The 22,253-nt window shown below is 31.4% G+C and overlaps 1 protein-coding gene across 2 annotated transcripts in view; it reads left to right on the top strand.

Moving 5' to 3' along the window:
• LOC143232187 (nephrin-like) overlaps positions 1-7,022 on the top strand; it is a 64,031-nt gene extending 57,009 nt beyond the window's left edge. For both annotated transcript variants that reach the window (XM_076467318.1, XM_076467317.1), the window contains exon 13: positions 6,744-7,022. In XM_076467318.1, the coding sequence (XP_076323433.1) occupies positions 6,744-6,905 (162 nt within the window). In that variant the 3' untranslated portion in view covers positions 6,906-7,022. The remainder of the gene's footprint in view (positions 1-6,743) is intronic.
• The last annotated feature ends 15,231 nt before the right edge of the window (positions 7,023-22,253 follow it).

Genomic DNA, 22,253 nt, shown 5'->3' with positions numbered 1-22,253 from the left:
TGTTGCACTTGCAGAACATGCAGATCTCTCAAACAAATTTATTGGACACGAATGCGTTTTAGTGAAAAATCCGATGTTTTCCTCCGTTTTTAAAGTGCACATCTTTTATTGTAATTTTGGTCTGACAATCAGTGCCTTAACACGTGTAACATAACATACTCTGAGCTTGTAACGTTGTTACATATATTTCTCTTTAAAATAAAAAAAATATCCCTTTTGCGTTTCTTGTTTTGAAGAATATATTTTACTAATACACATAATTGACTGTCTTCAAAATGTTACTATAACACGCAGTTTTGATAATCAGCTCATTAATTTCTTGTACTGTAAGAAAATGTGTTCTATATTAAAACTTGCCTGTCGAACCGGAGAGTCAATAAGCAGAGAGTCGAAAATGTAAATTATACTTCACATTTCAGAATGAGAAATAAACTCTGTTAATGTATTAAGATACAGCTAGCATAATTCACTTCACTAGCTAAATTCACTATCTGTTTTGCGGCGTGTATTATTATGATGCACAATATTTTAATAATTCGTGATGATGAGAAACCACTTTAAGTAAAAATGTATCTCAGGATGGCTGGTATGGGTATTAATATTTTTCTAATAAAGCAGAAAACAACGTTTAAAGCTGAAAATGACCTAAGAAGGTCAATACTTTGTTCTCTACTTTAATATTAAAAATATTAATACCTAAACCAGCCGGCCTGAGATATATATTTTAATAATGTTACAATTAAAAAAACATTTCCCAACTGTCTTTGTGAAATAACTGATGTGTTACTAGAAGTATTTTAGTATTTTCAACAACTGTAAATACTATCAATCTAATAATAACTTAACAAACTTGTTCTACTTAAATAAGGTAAACCAATGTTCTGTCAAAACGTGTAGTGTAGTCCTTTAAAATAATAAGAAAAAACGGAACATGTCATAAATTTTGTTAGAAGGAAGAGAAATCAACATCATTGTTGCCTCCTCTTCCCAACTGTGCACTTCAGAGCGATTGTTTCTCTTCAACCCCGCGCGTGAGAAAAATTTTGCTACGGGAATTTTTTCAGAGAAAGCTGTCAACAAAGGTAAGATGGTCTTGTTGATAATATGAAGGGGTCGTGACAGAAATATCCAGACATGCATTAAGTTTACATCTTATGAATTATGGAATTTATATTAATTTTAATTTTTCCAATAAATGTTACTCCCCGCTAGTACAGCGTTACGTCTACAGATTTACAAAGCTAAAATCAAGGCTTCGATTCCCTCTCCGTGGGCTCAGCAGGTATTCTGATGTAGCTTTATTATAAGAAGACACACACACACACAAAATAAATGTTATAAAAATGATTCGAATTGAATTTGTATCAGAAGCTTTTTCATTGGAGCGGGTCCATAAGGTTTAAAGCTCGGGTTAATTTTGTTTGGGGGAAGAGGGTTGGAACAGGAGTTCCCGAAGAAAACTCATTTTCATAGGACAGACACTGAATATCTGTCTGACCTGAACCCTGGCTGTAAAAGACAGACACTGAATATCTATCTGACCTGAGCCCTGGCTGTAAAAGAGAATATAATGCTTGATAATAATAATGACGTCAGATTGTGTTAAGCTCTAAAATATGTTAATATAACATAAAATGCTTCCATATTGAAGTACTAACAACCTAGTTTGGCTAATTTCCTTGTTACCTGGAAGTGAAGTGAAATATTGCAGTAATTCTGTGGTCTAAAATTGAAATCGGCAAAGAATAATCCACTTAAAAGAAGTAAGTGTGATTAAAAGTTCCGATAATAATAGATCTACTTTTAAAAAAATTCTTAACCTCATCAGTATAGGTTTTCCATAAGAACAGTTCGTGATACATTTGATATTACATTTTGTGTATTGTAACTTGTTGTCAGGATTGTCTTTTGTTCATTCATATTTGCAAATCGTTAGAAGTTAAAAATCGATCAATTGCAGTTCATAATATTGGAATGTGCTGTTTATGAAGAAAGATATTAGGATTACAAATTATCCTGCAATAAAGCTAAAACCTCATTTGGTGGGTTATGTAGTTAGTCAGTGAATGAAGGAAATAAATAAATAGGAAATGAAAACCCAAAAAAAGACATTTATTTATTCAACTATGGTTATTAGCGTATGACTTCAAAACCCACTAAATAAGACGATAGAAATTAATAATGCTTGTTTGTTTTTTAATTTTGCGCAAAGCTACACTTGAGCTATCTGTGCTAACCTTCCATTAATTTAACAGTTTAAGACTAGAGGGAAGGCAGTCAGTCATCACCACCCACCGCCAACTCTTGAGCTACTTTTTTACTAACGAATTGTGGGACTGACCGTAACTTTTAAACGCTCTCACGCCTGAAAGGGTGAGCATGTTTGGTGTAACGGGAATTTACCCATGACCCTCGGATTACGACTCGAGCGCCTTAACCATCTGGCCATGCCAAGCCACAATGAAACTTGTCATTAGACCAATTATATTTATGAAACTACTATTATGACGATTTTGCAATACCAATTTCAATAGTTTAATGTCACAGAAATTCGTAGTATTCGCATGAAATACACGTTTCGTTCTCCAACGTATATGTTTTGAAAGCAACCTATCTACATTGTACCTGTGTCGCTTTTCCAGATGGAGGTTTTTCATAAGTATGTTGCATACTATTATCCAGAATATGTGGAATACGTGTGTCACTTACTTGTGTATTTTTCGATTCTTACTTGTTACAAGACATTAGATTTCAAGCTGATCCAAATTCCTTTATTTTCTAATAATATGAAGTACTAGGAATATCCCCATTTTAAAAATTATAAATCTTCCAAATGAGCACTTCTTGATGATGTGAATATATGAATTGTTGTTATTAAATATTACTATTACATGTACACAAAAGCGATCAATTTTTTGTGTAATCACACTGCCTGCGAAACGCCAAATAATCTCAGATTTTAGTCCGATGCATACCGTTGCACTGCAAATTTATAATAATACACCATAAACTCATAACATGAAAAGGATTAAGTATACAGTCAGAAATAGTATCAAATTAAAATACGGTATCTCCTTTTTCTTTAACTGTGATTCAGCACAAATCATATTAGTAAGTCTATTAACGTAATTTCAATGTCATTTTCAACGAAATTAACAACGGTATAAGGGTAAATTTAACACAAAACTCTTGGCAAGTAATTGTTTTATTACTGTTTTCAAGATCCAATAAAGTCTTTATTAATACAATGTTCGAAATATGTTTGTCATAAGCGATTCCACTTTAGTTGTATTCCACACCTCTATGCTATGGTATAGCATACCATAATATCTTATTATCTTATTATGCTATTTTGTGTACGTTATGTTTGGCTGAGAATTATTTATATATGTAATATACATTATACAGTTATTATTTATTGTGTTTTTATACGGTTACAATTATTATAAATATTAAACAGACATTGGTGATATAATTACAAATGCATAAAAGCTAAAACGGAGAACAGACATATTAAGTCTGTGACTTCCTGGTCAAAGAGATATGTCATTTAACTATAATCTAACCACATATCAGTCAGCCTAGCGATAACTCTTGTTATATTCTAAAATAAAAAGTGATCAATAGACTACCAAACTGTCACTTCAGCTAAGACTAAAAGTCATAGCAACCAACTGAAAAGAAATAAAAAATGTTATCCTTCTTATCATACGCAAAGCATTAACAAATAAAAATAATTAATATTTTACGAAATACAAGTATATGCTCGTATTATCTTCACTATAAATAAAGTTTAATATTCAGCTGTAGTATGTGTGCTATCCCAGAAATTTCAGCCATTAACTTAAGAAGTTATAACGCCAAAAGTTTTGGCTTTATCCCTGCGCTAGGCACTAAACAGATAGTTTATTGTGTAGCTTTGTATTTAACAAGAAAAGTAGTTATTTGTACTGTAAAAACTACGTTTTATGAATTGAACTATTTTCTCATATGATTAACCACAATAGAGGTTCACAATAAGGATCGTATAGGAATTTCACAAAAAAATCTAATGTAATAATTGGATAAAGAAAAACATCTTAAAAAGAAACGTTTTCTTCAAACAACACTCAAAACCGTCTATCTAAATGGCTAAGGCTGCTAAAACGTTGGTAACAGACTTTTCTGTTCTTTTGAGAGGAGGTTTATTCAAACAATTTTCGTACTTCGCTGAAATACTGAGTGCGTATTTTAAAATTATTATTCTTTTCTTTTTTGTGTTTAGCCAGCCTAGAGCAAAATCAGTTGGGTATTTTGCAGCAAAACCTAGATAAACGTGCTACATGAAATACTGCTAATACCCATGACCTATTTAGAAAGCTATTTATTTTTCATCGAAAGTTTATTTACGTGACTATAGATACATAATTATGCGATGTTGTCGCGAGCGATTTCTTTATATTCGTCATTTGTTAAACGTATGTTTAGACGAAACTTCAGTCACAAAACTTATTGGCTCAACAAATAATAGTTGCAAGACAGCAGTAAACTGTGAAAAAACACGTAATATTCAACTGAAGTCATATGCACATATATAACGTATAATTTATTCTCCATAAATGGACATAAAACTTAAGAAACAAGATAATTAAATATTATTAATTAAAAATGGTTACAAGAATTGTAAAAAGTAAAGAAACAAACTGAATCAAAATACGAAGATTATATCTTCAAGCTTACACATGAACTAGGGATTCTGAAAAAGGAAACAAACTAGGCTGGAAATAGTGTTTACCTTATTTTCTAACGTTACAAATCATTATTTTGACTCAACTAAAATTGATGAGTACTGTTAACATGGAGTCAATGTAAGGATATACAGCTTGAGAAAATAATGTAAACACTATTTCCAGCCTATTTTGTTTACTTTTTTAGAGTCACTAGTTCAATTGTTGGTTTGAAGATGTAATCTTTTGATCCATCCTGTTTATTTTTTACGATTCCTATTACCCTTTGTAAATCAACAATGTGTAATTATCTTTTCCTTAGTACTATAAAAAATTGTCATTTCTGTAAACTTATTTGAGCTGCACTTCTTAAATAATTTCAAAAACTTTGCAAAACTCACGTATGTAAAAGTTAGGATTCTAACCTAAATGTATTTTACTCCAATGTATTTCTTCAGCATCTATTCTCCTAACAAAGGGATTCACATCATTCAAAAATGTAATGAAAACACAAGTGATTTCTGGATGATCATGATCTGTGCTCATTTCTAAATTTTAACACATTGTACACAAAATAGCGTAAACAATCGATGACGATATCTAGTGTTACAAATGTAGCGTTTCTAATGATATAGCTGTGCGAAAATTTATAGCGCTAGAAATCAATGAATTGCATGTCGTCTCTTTGCATAAGGAGCACATTTAATGAAGCCACTCAAAATTAAGTTCATGCAAATTAAGTCAGAAAAATCTGATGACTAGAAAGTGAGCCACCCACATCTATATCATAATATAATTGAAATGTTTATTCCAGAAAAACGTAAGAATGGAACGTTTCGTTGTCGGACAAAAAGTATTTTTGTTCGGTTGTATTATCCACTCTGCTTTTTATACTTCATAACATATGTGTCACTTTCTTAAACTTAATACATACAATATTACAATGTTTTATGTGATGGTGTTGAAGTAGAAAAACATCGAGTTACTATATACAATGGGCTATCTTTTCCTTCTAAAATAGCAATTTCAGATATAGTTCTGATGCAAAACTTAACAATGCTATGTGGTAATACGTGTGAAGCGCACCTTTGTAGTCTTTATATATTGTTCATAAAGCAACATTGTATTATGTCACAGCATTTCCAAACCGAAGATACAGCTTTTACGCATCCTGCAAAATTGTAAAAACCAAGTTAGAACATAGTTATATCCCAAACTGAGCAAACAGTTCCAAGTTATACATTCATATGAAATTCTGAATTTCCTGTCATGCAGAAACCAGTATAACAATAAAATATTTACATGGGTTTAACCACTCCAGTCGATAGTTTCTTTTGGAATAAATCATAATACATAGTATAAACACAGTTCTCAATTTCTTTTTGAAGTTAGACTAAGTTTCATATAGTGGTAATGTGTATATTGTATGTTATTTTAAAATGACACCTATTCAGACAGTAAGTCACTTTATGAAGCCTAGTCATATTTTCTTTTTTTTTCCTTGCCCAGATTTACTGACTAATAGTGTAATTTCCCCGAAACCGGTATAACTGAGTGAAAAGTGGTAAATCGAATAATAGATAAGGCTTTACATTTATTCTTTTAGGTACTTGTTTTGTTGCTTTTATTAAGTATATTGATCAGGTATATTGATCTTTTACCGAGAATAATTATTGTAAAAGTGACGATTACATTTTGTCTTAAGAAATACACACAGTTCTGTAAAGGAAAATTAGTGGCATATTTCTTTAGCCAACAATGGTATCAGTTCTACTGGAAATAGTATTTACAAAGTTCCGAAACTTTTACTTTGTCGTACTTTAACGTGAAAATATTTTTACTCTTGTCTTAATAACTTTCATACTTAGAGTTCTGTTGGTGTTAATCATTAAGTATGAGATCTTGATCAAAATCGCAATAGTAAAAATTGAATTTTTTAAACTATAAGTATCCTATTTTACATAACAAAACAAAAAGAAACGTATGAAAATATTTGTAGATGTAGTACTCACCTGTAATATTGTTTGTTTACCTTAGGGTTGCAGCACTTCAAAGAGAGTCTCACCTACCAGCTCGGAAGATAAGCTTCACACTATGCGCTCTAGAGTTAAGCCAGGTTCATCCACAACGGTGTTGCGAAGGATCGTTAGTCAAAAGGATGACACTGTTGTGTCTAGAGGAGAAACAACAAAAGTTTAGAGTCGTAGCTCCTTATTATCTTGCTGACTTTCTCAGTTCATCTTTTCAGGCCCCGTTTACTTATTTTGTTCTCGTCTGTAACCAAGAGTGGCATCTTCAATAAATTACTTAGTTGTATATCGATTCATCACTGTCTCCTTCAATTTACAGATTTCTAGTGACCTTCTAACTATTAAGTCGTACTTTTGTTCAGATTTCGATAATATTTCATTTATTTACATGCTTACATTACAACATTTTACTTAACAATTTACAATTTTTATTGATTTTTTTTCATGGGTATTTAAACTGATATTTATAAACCAGGTTTAGGTTGACTGTTCTAACAACACACTTCACCCCTGACTATTTTAATATGAATTTCTAATATTGGTTTGGAGATTACGCTGTATTTTCATATCGATTAAAATGAAAATGCTTTGATGTGAGCAATCCGAACAGACGAGAACTTTAAAACTATTATTCAGTCCTCTGATGTCAATAAAACTTTTAGTTATATCATAATTTACTACAGAAAAAATAAATTAACAATAAAACAATTATATTCTTGTACTTTACAATGAAAGCCTAAATTTTTAACGAGTACAAAGAGATAGTTGTATCTATACTGTGGTAACATTTAGATATGTACGAAAATTAGTAAAATTAGTATAAAGCTAAAACAAATATACAACCGTAAAGTAAAACGGATATTTATTATTATCTGAGAGATTTTTACCTTTCATATACATCTTTATTTTGTTCAGCTAGATTACTCACAAAACCTTTCCAGTAATAATGTTTTTATGAGATTCATGAATAGAGATGAAAATTGTACAAAGTAATGTTTATGGGTTAAATTTATGAAACAGTCCTTTATAATCCATCATAATTTTTCATACTTCTTTTTATTTACTTATTTTCCTTGATCTTCTGTATATACAAAAATTACTTCTAGCACTTTGACTTAAAAACCATAAATAATTCTTTCTTGCAATTATTACAGTCAAAATATGTTCTTAGTTTTAAACTGTTTGTATATACAGGATTCATATCAAATGAATTTGTATGAAAACTCTTATCGTGTTATTATATTTTTCTCGTTTATATGGTATATGGAAATTGAATTTATTATATGATAGTTTCATGACGCCACTTCTATTTAAACTTACTAAATAATCGCTTTATAACGTGATTTCTGCAACAAATTGCTATAAAAAAACAAACGTTTGGTGGTTAGGGCACTTGATTCAAATTTTCTTGTAGTGGTTTCTAATATTGTAACTGAATATGCTTGTCTTTTCATCTGGGAAATTGTATAATTTGATGCTCAATCCCAGAGAGTACCCAAACAGTAGGCGGTGATCATTGTTGACCAGCTGTCTTCCTTCTAGTCAATTACTTCTGAATATGGGATGCTAATATAGGTAGTTCTCGAGCTACTTTGCGTGAAAATTCAACAAACAAATAATTAGAAGACAAAAGAACATGTGAAGCTATATATGAAAAAAGTATTACGTGAAGGTAGTGTTTCTTATATGAAAACTAACATCTTATATACATAATTATGAAATTAAAAGTTATAGAACCGTTTTTCTCAAAGCAAGAAAGACAATAAACAAATTATACCGTTTGACATGATATAAGTTAGGTTAGGTCATTATTTTAACAGCTAAGTGTTTTCTCTACTAAAACACAATGCAGACTTCTTTAGTATGTGTAAGGAATAAAAAGTACAGAAAGCTTTCTCAAATATGGCTCTGCTGTATAAGAAAACAATAACAAGCAAATATAAATTAAAATAGAAAAGGTATGTTCATTTGTTTTCACGTAACTTGAAATAATTAGTGTTGTTTAAAATAAATATGTGTCATTCTTACGTAGTTTGCATTTTTATTTAAATTAATTCGTTTTGACACAGTGGACTATATTCTATATTACAAAATTGGGATTTGATGATTGTTTGTTTTTGAATTTCGCGGAAAGCTACACGAGGGCTATCTGCGCTAGCTGTCCCTAATTTAGCAGTGTAAAACTAGAGGGAAGGCCTCTAGCCATCACCACCCATTGCCAACCCTTCAACTACTTTTCACCAACGAACAGTGGGATTAACCGTCACATTATAAATGGCGAGCATGTTTGGTGTGATGATAGTAATGATAATTGGTGTAAACCTGGAAAGTGGAATCGTTAATTTAATTTGAACTTGTTGAGCAGTATTGAATGAGAAACTTATATGCTCGTAGCAAAAAATAAGATAAACTTTGCACAAACCAAAAATTAGGAAAAGTGAAATAATTTTAACTGTATTTATTCTATCCGTTTTATGCAAACACACATACGGTGTATCTCAGAACGGCTGATATGGGTATTAACACTTTTTCTAACAAAGCAGAGTACAATATTTTAACCTGAAGATGATCTAAGAAAGTCGAAACGTTGTTCTCTGCTTTATTAGTAAAAGTGTTAATACCCATACCAGCTGTACCCAGATACATTTTTACTTCAAGTTGATTTATCGTCATCATGAAATACATACGGTGTGAATCCACTCCATAAACGTAAACACTTTGAAAAAATGGCTTCAAAAACTGAGGAATAAAAAGACTCATATTCATCTCCCATTTATTCATTTGCATAATTGTAGTATTATAGGAATACAAGGACGGTAACTTAGTATGTTGTTTCTTCTTACACAGTATTTATTTATATGAAGGTTTAACACATTGCGTATTCACACAGTCAAATTTATTTTCACTTTTTTAAGTATCCAGATTCTCAGGTTCAACAAAGGTAGTATTTCTTACAATTACAGCACAATGTTCCACAACCTCAAGTGCGTTAACAAAATTATGTTTCCGTAACACCTGCCTATAAAAATGGTGTTTAATTGGTTTGTATATTTATTTTTCTTGGAAAATCGTCAGATAAGACAGTAAATTATCTAATTTACACATATATCTCTTATTTCTATTATATATCTGTGTACAGGTGAGAAGAGTGCTGGAGTATTACTGTAACTCCTCTTATTATATCTGAAATGTGTGTGCAACTTACAGTACTGTAAACTGAAATTAACCACTTTTCCAAACTGCCGTAATTATTTGTATATAAGTTACTGGTATTCAGCCTAATTACAGAACTCTATTATGATCACTGAAGCTTGTCGCTAGTAGTTATGCATTGTGCAACCGCGTGAATAGCTACTGGCTACAAGCTACAACTCACAGTACACTTAAGCAGTGGTATTTCTAGCTTGTTAAAACAGTTACTGTGTTATTACTTTCAAACTAAAACCTTAGTCATCTATGTATGAACAAAAATAAGTCAACTTGTATTAACACAACAAACTTCCTTGGTTGATAATATGTCTGCAGCAGTAAATACACATATAACAGTACATACCAAAACAACTGCTTCGTGAAGTTCCCATGCACCCTATTCAGTCATAATGTGCACCTTAATATAGTGTAGGTAATATATTTATAAAATGATTAATTTTTGCTAGTTTTAAGTGATGCATTTAGAAAGTTAATGTGATCTGTGCATGTATTATTTTACCATTAAGATTGTAAACTCTGCATACCTTGTAAATTACAGGTCTCTAAATCAAGGTTTGACGTATTTCGTAGAGAAATAGCAATTGGGAACCTAGATTTTTATATCCACTAAAGTTGAGCTGATAAAATAGAATAAGTTACTGTCTTTCATACAAAACTATCCCTACCTCCTTTCTCTGACCTATTCTGATTTATGTACTAAGTGATGATGTAGAACTTTTCCAATGTAGGATGGCCTGATGAGATGGCTGCTGCTTTTCTTCTTTTTAACGTAACTCTGTTGCTGAAGTGCGTTGGTTTATTTATCAGTAGCATTAGAAGTAAGGTTGTAAGAACGAAAATATACATTATAGAACATAAACCATTAGCGGACCAGTGAGATATAACTTGTCATTCTAAGCTTTCGGTTCAGTAGATTTTTTTTGCTATTTTATTGTCGTCTGCTAGCACGTCATATCTTGCAATTTTTAATACTTTCCTTGAAAGCGAAACTGATTGATTTCAGCAGTATAAAAATATTTTTTTTCTCAAAACTCGCTCCAATTACAGTATCAGCTTACACTATATTAAAATACATTTTCAGAAAACAAAACGTGGAAATGTTTCCTATATAATGCTTCTATTCATGATACACAACAAATTTTTTAAGATACTTGAAATGTATATTCAAGAAACTTTAGACATTAAACTCAGCTAGCTAAGTCTCATACTGAGTATTTTAAACAGTCACATTTAAATTTATTACTACTCTAAAAATATTGCCATACTGTCCTAAATGAAGCTAGGTTGATAATGCACACAGATAACTTGAAATATTGAATCTCAGATAAATCAGAGATTAACATATTGCTTGGCAATAGTAATTTGAAGATAAAAGCATACCGACAACATAATTTAGAAAATTTGGTCATACAGTCAAAACAACTCCCCCATAGAATATTTTTTTTTTTTGTTTGTATTTATTTTGAATTTCGTGCAAAAGCTACACTAGGGCTAACTGCAATAGCTGTCCCTAATTTAGCAGCGTAAAACCACCCATCAGCAGCTAGTCATCACCACCCATGGCCAACCCTTGGGGTATTCTTTTACCAACGAATAGTGGGATTGACCGTCACTTTATTATACCACCACAGATGAAAGGGCGTACATGTTTAGTGCGAAGGAAATTCGAACCCACGACCCTCAGATTAAAAGTTGAGTGCCTTAACCACCTAGCCATGCCAGGCCACCATGGGTATGATATGTAGTTTAGAAGAAGAATATCATAAAATAAGGAATGGGTAGAAATACAGTTAAGACAGAAAGTATTCGTACACCTGCGTCATAACTTAAAAATTATCACGATTAGGATAATGAAAGTATAGTATATTATAAATATTATACTAACACACATCTACATAAATTGTTATGTAAATTGAACGACAAATAAGTTGTTTATAAACAAATAACCAAACATAGGAGGGGCAGAAAGTGTTCGTGCGTCTACTTTAATGGTCAATTGTGTAGCCTTTCAGGTGAATTACTTGGCGCAATGATGGTTTGTCATTACTGGTATTTTCTTCCATTTTTCTACAGAAGGTCTCCAATTCTTGCAAGTTTTTCGGATGACGCTGATGAACCCTGGTCTTCAACTCATGCCAAAGGTTTTCAATTGGGTTGAGATCGGGTGACTGCGATGGCCACTCCAGAATGCTTATATGGTTCCTCTGCAACCACGATTGCACATATTTCGATGTATTCTTAGGGTCATTGTTATGCTGAAAGATCCAACGATGCCCAAGCCGCAAATTCCGAGCATCATTCTTGATATAAGTGCCTAATATATCAATGTACTCTTCTTTTTTATGATTCCATTGACGCGGTGAAGGCTGCCTACACCAGAAGAGCTGAAGGAACCCCATAGCATGATCAAGCCACCTCCGTGTTTAACTATAAGAACGGTGTTCTTTGGAAAATTTCGTTCCCCCTTCTTACAGAAAATATTGCGAACATATTGTAGCCGAAAAGCTCGATTTTAGTCTCGTCTGACCAAAGAATACTCTTCCAATAGGTAAAGGGTTTCTCTACATACTTTTTTACATACCTCAACGTGCTTCTAAATGAACAGGCTTTAAATATGGAGTTCTACGAGAACGGCATGCTTCAACTCCAGAAGAGCCTAACATGTTCGTAACTGTAGAGGTGCTTACTTCAACCCCAGTTGACCTTACCAGTTTCTGTATGTCATTACGTGTTAAACGAGGGTTCCTACTAACTTCTCTGAGAACCTTCCTCTTGGTTCTCTCTGGAATTTTGGTGGGGCATCCAGAACGAGGAAGGTTAGCAGTTGATCCTGTAAGCTTAAACTTGGCAATTATGTTTTGAACAGTAGATTTTTTCCCATTAAGTTGTGTAGCAATACCGGAAAGAGACACATGAGACTTGTGTTTTATAATAATTCGGTTTTTTAAATTACTGGAAGTTGTTTCCTGTTCGCCATGATGACCAAGCAGATAATGACGGAGACGGCGCTAAATTGCTGGAAGTAAAATTTTTGCTGGCTAAATTCCAATAATTATGAACCCAGTGTCTGGTTCTGGAATGGTATAATGTAGTTTATTCGCTAAACTAAACAAAATTTTCACTGGAATATCAGTTTTTTACACGTTCTGAACTGTACGAACACTTTCTGCTCCTCCTATTTTTGGTTATTTGTTTATAAACAAATTTGTCGTTTAATTTACATAAATATTTATGTAGATGTGTGTTAATATAATATTTATAAAGGACTATACGTCTATTAGTCTATTCGTGATACTTTTTAAGTTTTGAACAAAAAACTACCCGGGACGCAGGGGTACGAGCACTTTCTGTCGTAATTGTATTTTGTAAGTTTTATCATTTGTACTGATCAAATTTCTCCTCGAAGATTACAGTAAATATAGATAGTTATACAGCGCCAAAACCTACGCACGTGCACTACAAAAATGCCAGCAATTGTTGCAGATTTATTTTTAACTTGATTCTTGAAAGTCGAGGTAGTCATCTTCTAAAATTCTCTAAGTTGTTTTTGTTACAAACATAAGAAATGCTTTGTTTTATTAGAATAAATAATATGTGTATCTATAACAGTGTCATATTTTACTAAAGGCTGAACAGATTAATAAATGCAGCATTGAGTATGTCACAGAGTAGTTTTAAAATTATTTGAAGTGCCTTTGTTTTTCATCCAGAAGAATTTCACTTCGCTTTTGTCATTTGAAAAATCTAGTTAGGCCTAACGTTTAATTAAGAACTAATAATAATATTTTTATCATTACTTCATTTTCACACTAATTTTTTTCTTTAAACAGAATTTAATAACATGAATTAACAATATATGTGACGTTAATAATAAAAGTATTTAGTCTAATTTATAGCTTATCTGTATCTATAAGTTATAATATTATAAGATGAAATTAAAACATCAAGAAACAATAAACTAGTTTTTAAATATTGTTTATTTACTAAAACAATGTATCTATCCTGTTTTCGATTTACAAATAATTTGAAATATTCTAAGCCTAAACTGCCGTTACACTTTCTGAGCCTATTTTAATGTAGTAGTCAAATTTACAGCACCAAACTCTTTAAGTTAAAACTTGTACTTACCAAAATTACTATGTCTAGTTATTATTTTTATTTAACCCAATCTACTACAAATTATAATATAAATAGTAAATAACTTTCAGGAATCTATAAGATTTTAGCTTTTCAAAGTCTTCCCTCTTCAATAAAGCCCACTACACTTTTGAAGTAATTTTGTGATTATTAATAAAAAAACAATGTATTAACAATAAATAAGTGTATAATGCTAAACACATCCTCACTGCACTGTTATTTCTGTCAATGAAAATAAAAAACTCTGGGATCCCAGTCTCCTCCATTTTCAGATTCGCTTCGATTTTCTTTTCACTTCATGCATCTATCTACAAATTTAAAACATCCATCTTCAGGCATCTATAGTAAAAATAGTTATTCAAACTTTACATAAATTATTCCTTTCAAATGATAAATCTTAAGTACTGCTTGTTTATTATGCCAGTAGTTGCCTTTTATGTTAGAATTGCAATATTCACAATATTTTTTTGGATTGTGTATGTTCAGTATTAAATCCAAGAATATTTCTGATTTCATACAGAAATCAGTTACGCCTAGTATAGTAAAAATTTAATATGTTTATGCATCTATATTTAATAAGTCTCTACGTTACGGGTGGCCCGTAAGTCCCTTCCCATTCATATATCTTATGTATCCCGTGTATCTGTGTGCTGTCCCTCATTCTCGCTGCATAATATTATGCACAATACGCTCTTCAAGTGTAAATGGGCTTGCACCGGCCATATTTCTCTGAAGAAAAGAAACAAATTTCTAATACATGCGTAATTGAATATAACATAATAACATATGGATGGGTAGAAACTTAAGGGCCATCCTGTACAAACAACGTAAAAATCTCTAATCTTCTACTCTGGACCTTGAAGAGGAACATCTCTCTTGTCATGATCACATTCTTTGTTGTAAGTTTCATTAGAAGCACCATTATATAAAATAAATGATTCTAAATTACTGTATTTGTCATAAGGTAAATGATACCCGCTGGAACAGCGATAAGTCTTCGGATATAAAAAGCTAAACTTAGGGGCTCGATTACCCTTGGTGGATACAACAGATAGCCTAATGTGGCTTTGCTATAAGAAACACACACACGTAAGATAAAATATTTGATTCATTGCAAAGTAAATCATATTTTAAAATATTGATAGTGATACCATAAAAGTTGGTATTACCAGCTATCACTTTATTTTTAATTGGTGATGGTACTCACCAGTTTACAACTAGGGACTAGTGAAAATGAATAAACTATGCTTCAAAATATAATATTTCCATTTTAATTCATCACTGTACTTTTTAAACGATCCATATTCCCCTGTTTAATTTAACCATTTTTATTATATTGTAAATGTATCAATTTTGCAGTATCACTATCTTCTGGAAAATTATGTTACACTACTATTACATAACATTAAGGAATTTTAAGGCGTATAACAATCTACTCATGTCTCTGCAAAAGTGGCAGACAGTTTCCGCCATGCCACTTGATGATGGAAATTGTTTGCTGCCATAGCAAGCGTAGCTAGGAGGTGCCATATCACATCACAGTTTGAGTGGTACACCCTATGAGAGCATTTGTTAAGACTCGCAATTCGGGAAAGGGAGACCAGGGGCATATTGCTAGGATCATGACGTTGATATATTGTGTATTACTATAACAGGACGTCATGAACGTACTATAATTTTTTTAAGTAAAACTGTTATTTTTATTCATTATATTTTTAGTTATGGTGTATAACATAACTGGTTTCTTGACAAAATATTTCATATTGTCACTATAGGCAGATGGTTCTATTAAGAGCAGTGATACCATATTTCCTATGATGATCAATTAATAATTAGTATTTTACCTTATTTTACAAATATTTATTCTGAAAATCATGGCTTTTTCGTAATAATATCTTCAAATATCATGCAATAACTTAACATACAATTTTACTGCCTTAGTTTGGCTTTATGAAATGTATTCTTATCCTGTTCCACTAAACATATTACTTTTTTATTCATTGTATAACAGTAATTGAGTTGTTGACAAAATATTTCGTTTCACACATAAATAAGACTACGACCAGATATCGTATTGTCTAAACTTGTGCTTATAATTTCCATTTATATATCTAATTGTCTTATATGTGTTTTACAAATGTGAACGGTGTTAAAGTGTTACTTGGTGGAATGTATTACTTGATAAATTCTGTCACTAAAGTAAGTGCTGCTTGGATGAATGGTGTTTCTATTAACAGTTAATAAAACGATGATTTAAACCTAGTATCTTACAATGTGTCTTAACATGTTATACATCATCAACATTGTAATTTTGATATATAAATTTAATTTCATGTCCTAACAAGCAACAAATAAAAAACTTGACTTCAACAAAACAGATATTATAGCATTGTGTATTACATAGTCAATTCCTTATATTTTGGTTATCATGATTTGTTATATTTCTCTAATAATATGTTAGAACAAGTATATATGTCAGGTATTATTACACTGGGCTTTAGGTCGGTATTTTATAAAGTAAGATGTTTTCATAAGTAGTGTATTAGTATATCTTAGAGTTTTGTTAACAAATATTTCAGTGTGCTTACCAAGACAGTAATTTTACATTATTGTCAAAATTATAAACAATAAACATGTTGAATTTATAACATATGAAAGAATAATCATTTGATTTGTTGTTAAATGTTCTTTCATTCCATTTCTACGATTGATAACTCTTCTTTTTTTCAGTTATGTTAGTTGTCAAAATATATTTGAAGCTTTGGTTAAATAATATGATTAAACACTATAATGTAATAAAATTTCTGATTTATTAACAAACATTTAATATGTACGTTTGAATTATTGTAAAATGACATGATGTAAGTCTTGTACATATCATTAGAAACTAGAAATAGCATATTTTACGAAAAACATGTATGCGTGGGGGGTAATAATATTTCTTAATTCCATATTTTAAAATGATATTGACATTTTCTTCTGTCAATTTTAAAAGAGAATTGGATGTTTGGCTATATGACGTCCTCTCCTGCTCGGTGTATTTCCGAAACGTCAACGTTTATCAACACCATTTGAGTTGTACTTCTTAGACAGCATTAGTGAGAGTTAAAAATCTGTGCAAGACAATCGTTGCAAACTTTTTGATGTATGCATAAAGTTCGTTTATAAACTGTACTTTAAAACCACAAAGTTATTATCGTGAAAAACCTTTCTTAAGGACCTATATTTGTAAACCTTATGCTAGGTAAATAAAGTAAACTACTAATGACAAATCGATCATGCTACGAATTATGGTAACATCGCCCATATTAGCATTATCCGCTTGTAGTAACCCTATCCTATAAAATATTTTGTCAAGAATTCGTTCGTATGTATACACAATACATTAAAATATAATCAATAAAATAATAGTTTTACTTATCAATGTAGACGTTGAAGACGTTCATGTATAGCAATACACAATACATCGACATAATGACCCAAGCAGCACGTCCTCTGGTTCCACATTGTGGAGCTCTGAACGTGGATGTATTTTTTGATACATAGGTTGGACGTAGCCTAGTAATTATTGCATTTGGAATGGTCACTGGCCGAAAAATCGATCGGCACTTTAGAAATGTTATAATTGTGACGGTCAAATTTGTACGAAAATGTCGAAAGCAACAAACAGATTTATTTTCATCAATGATAAAAATTTCCCTCATCCTTTTCAGTGGACTGGAATTTCAACTATTCAAGAATCATCAATACATCTGATCCATACTAATATAGTAATTTCTTTTAATTTACTTAGATATTGAAAATAGTATTTCTCGTTTGTAATTACATATTATTTGACGGAGGAGGATATATACTTTAAAATAACTTCTGAATAGTGAATAGTGTTTGTGAAACCTAACGTACATAAATAAAGAAATCAAACTTTTCTAGTTACATCTATTTTAGCTTCTTACATTTAAATATTAATTTTATATTTTTAATATATTTAATTATTCCTGGCGAAACAGCTTCATAAATATTCAGTTTATAAATGTTGTCAATACCCGGACAAAACAGATTTAGAAACTACAATATATAATAATTTGTTGTTGTTGTTTTTTTGTGTGTGTATATACCTTGTGTATTAAATTACTTTTTAAAGAATAGTTTAAGTTTCATTTTTTTCTAACCAATTAAGTAACATTTCAACTTTCTTAAATATCACAGTCGTCTTCTTTGTATTTTGGCCCGGCATGGCCAAGGTGTTAAGGCGTGCGACTCGTAATCTGAGGGTCGCGGGTTCGCATCCCGGTCGCGCCAAACATGCTCACTCTTTCAGCCGTGGGGTCATTATAATGTGACGGTCAATTCCACTATTCGTTGGTAAAAGAGTAGCCCAAGAGTTGGCGGTGGGTAGTGATGACGAGCTGCCTTCCCTCTAGTCTTACACTGCTAAATTAGGGACGGCTAGCACAGATTGCCCTTGAGTAGCTTTGTGCGAAATTCAAAAACAAATGAACAAACTTCTTTGTATTTTAACTGAAGCGTCAACTTAAATGGAGCCCAGAATGATCAGATGGTTAGGGCTTTCGACTCGTAATGTGACTGTTGCGATTTCGACACACCTAATATACTCATCCTTTTAGACGTGGAGATGTTATAATGATCGATCAATCCCACTATTCGTTATTAAAAGAGTAGCCGAACACCTGGCGGTTGGTGGTGATGATTAACTGCCTTACACTACTAAATTAGGGACAACTAGCGCATTTAGCCCTCATGTAGCATTGCGTAAAATTCAAAAAACGAAAGAGAAACAACTTAAATGCTGCAAATGCAAAATGATCGATATAAACATCTCCCTTTATTTTTGTGTAGCTGTTTATAATCTTCAAACGTCCTCTCGACATTCTGTTCTCTTTTCTTTCTTTTTCTTCAGATCATATATTCAACAAGTATCTCTCAAGATTTTGACATGACGCTATGTACATTTAAACACATTCAAATCGCGCTCATCACCATAACACCATCAAAATTATCTCCTGAATCAGCATACCAAAGTAATACTTGAAAGCATTTGTTCCTTAGCTATGTCTGGTTGAACAAATATCAAAATTTTTTGCAATTACATATGCTTTCATTTATGGTTCTCTGATATCGACTTTGTTTAAAAAGCAATCACGTATCAGGATCACTTGACATAAAACCGTGGCAAGCATAAAAAACAAGATTTTAGCTCATTCTTATTTACAATAATAAAAATAAACTTTATTTTAGAGGGTTTTTTTTGTTTGTCTGAAACACAAAAGTCTACATCATTTTGGCAACAGGCTTCTATAATTGGGCAGGTGGATAAGGCACTCGACACGTAATCCGAGGGTCGCGGGTTTGAACCCCCGTTACACCAAACATGCTCTTCCTTTTAGCCGTGGGAGCGTTATAATATGACGGTCAATCCCACTATTCGTTGGTAAAAGAGTAGCCCAAGAGTTGACCTTGGGTGGTGATGACTAGATGTCTTCCCTCTGGTCTTACACTGCTAAAGTATGGACGGCTCGCGCAGATAACTCTGGTGTAGCTTTGCGCGAAATTCAAAATAAAACAAACGAAACTTCTATAATTACGTAACAAATAGCACCTCTGTGTTTAAGAAAAACAGTGGAAATTAGATACTTTGCAAAAAACTAGCCAGACGAGTTAAATATTTGAAAAAAATATATAAATATTGTCATATTAAACATTATTCTAAAACTAAAAATATTGTTTTCTATAAAAATTAATATAGAATAAATAATAAGGTTATGTTTTCTTATTTAGCATCATTATCTTTATGTTCTTTTTTTGTTAAGAACAAAGATACACAAAGGATACGCTCTACCTACCACGTATATAGAAAGCCGGTTGTTTGCAGTGTGAGACCTCAGATATATATGTACCACTGTGCCACTGGAGATGAATGATTTTTTTTATGTTACCAAACCTATATAGTAAAGTTTTGAAACTGATTTGTTCTCTCCGAAACATTATACTGCTTTTCCAGAGGTAATCAGTTTTTGCAATTCAATCAACTCTTTATTAATATCAATAAAGCTATTTATTTCAACATTTTTAATTTTTTGCTAAAATATTAAGAATGCCATAAATAGATTTGACCATGTTGCAATAAAAATATAGATTGATTTATTGTATTATATGTTCTTATCAACCTCCAATTGATTTATAAACGAAAAGTAAACAGTTATGTAAATCGTACGCATGCGTGAAAAAGCTCACAGTGTTGAAATGATTGACTGTGACACTAGTTTGCCTTTAAGAAACATAAAATTGTCATCAAAACAATACTGCTGTTATTATGTTTCTTAAACTTTTATTCTTAACTGAACGAAACAACTCGTACAATGATTACATTCTATTTGATGGAAGTATTTTTTATTCTGGTTTTTTGAATGAAAAATCTCTATGATTCTCAAAAATAGACATTAAATACTACAAAATAAGTTGCTGTTTTCCTGTTGGTGATTAAGAACAAAGCTGTACAAAGGGCAATCTGTGCTCTGCCCACCACGGGTATCAACACCCTGTTTCTAGTGTTGTAAGCCCGCAGACATACCACTGTGTCACTGGGGGGCGACAAGATAAGTACCCATAATAATAACATAATTAATAATAAATGGAGTTTTATTGAATCTTTGACTTATGTGTAATTCACTACTTTTGCTGGACATAATATACATATATTAATTGTTCACTTGACTACTGAGTAGATTTAGTCACTCCAAGTAACTTTATTGTTGACAAGGATTTTAAGCACATGATTATATATTGTTCAATGAGAGCATGCATGTGTACGCTACAGTTGTAAATAATGATTTTGTTCTTTTTTAAAGAGAACACTGCCAGGGTGGTAAACGGAGAGTTAGTGAATTTCTTAGATTCAAACGCATATTTTAATAAGCTATACTTTGAAATTTCTTGCCATTCCTACAGTATCTTTCCTCCGTTTTTCATCAAACATTTTTTTAAATACTGTAATATTCTTATTTTAAAGTTTAAACGTGTATAAATTGTCAAGGATAACTTTATAAGATACAGTTATGGTTGTTTAACCAAATATATCGAAACTTAAATCTTGTTTAAACGTCTTATAGCACCATTGTTATTCAGTTGTGTTCTATTAAACATGTTAACTAAACCTGACATGTTTCGAAAGGTTTATCTCATTAAATGTTAGAGGTAACTTAGTTTTTTTTTCACTTGAACTACGATACCTGATCTTTTTTTTCTTTGTTTTTGCTTGTTAATGCAAAATTAAAAACTACAATAATGTAAGAATCAGTGTTGGATTTTGCTATCATTAAAAACTTTATTTCACTAAGACGACATATAGGCACAACTTATATAATATTAGTTTACAGAAATTTAACAAGACAACTTGCCAGTTAAAAACTTTATTTCACTAAGACGACATATAGGCACAACTTATATAATATTAGTTTACAGAAATTTAACAAGACAACTTGCCAGTTAAAACTTTATTTCACTAAGACGACATATAGGCACAACTTATATAATATTAGTTTACAGAAATTTAACAAGACAACTTGCCAGTTAAAACTTTATTTCACTAAGACGACATATAGGCACAACTTATATAATATTAGTTTACAGAAATTTAACAAGACAACTTGCCAGTTAAAAACTTTATTTCACTAAGACGACATATAGGCACAACTTATATAATATTAGTTTACAGAAATTTAACAAGACAACTTGCCAGTTAAAAACTTTATTTCACTAAGACGACATATAGGCACAACTTATATAATATTAGTTTACAGAAATTTAACAAGACAACTTGCCAGTTAAAAACTTTATTTCACTAAGACGACATATAGGCACAACTTATATAATATTAGTTTACAGAAATTTAACAAGACAACTTGCCAGTTAAAAACTTTATTTCACTAAGACGACCTAAAGGTACAACTTATACAATATTAGGTTACCGAAATTTAATAAAATAGCTTGCCACTTATCGATCACTTTATATTAAAATACCACGTATAAACACTAAGCAACAAGACTGACAAGTTATTATACCCAATAATCAACCCATCAAGTTTAAATATACTCTCACATACAGATGTTGTTTGTTAAATACTTTGCATATCATAAGGATATATTGCCACTT

The sequence above is a fragment of the Tachypleus tridentatus genome, chromosome 11 (genome assembly GCF_004210375.1).
Source record: "Tachypleus tridentatus isolate NWPU-2018 chromosome 11, ASM421037v1, whole genome shotgun sequence".
Taxonomy (NCBI): domain Eukaryota; kingdom Metazoa; phylum Arthropoda; class Merostomata; order Xiphosura; family Limulidae; genus Tachypleus; species Tachypleus tridentatus.
The sequence above is the reverse complement of the archived record's forward strand: the minus strand, read 5'-3'. Positions and strand labels throughout refer to the sequence as shown.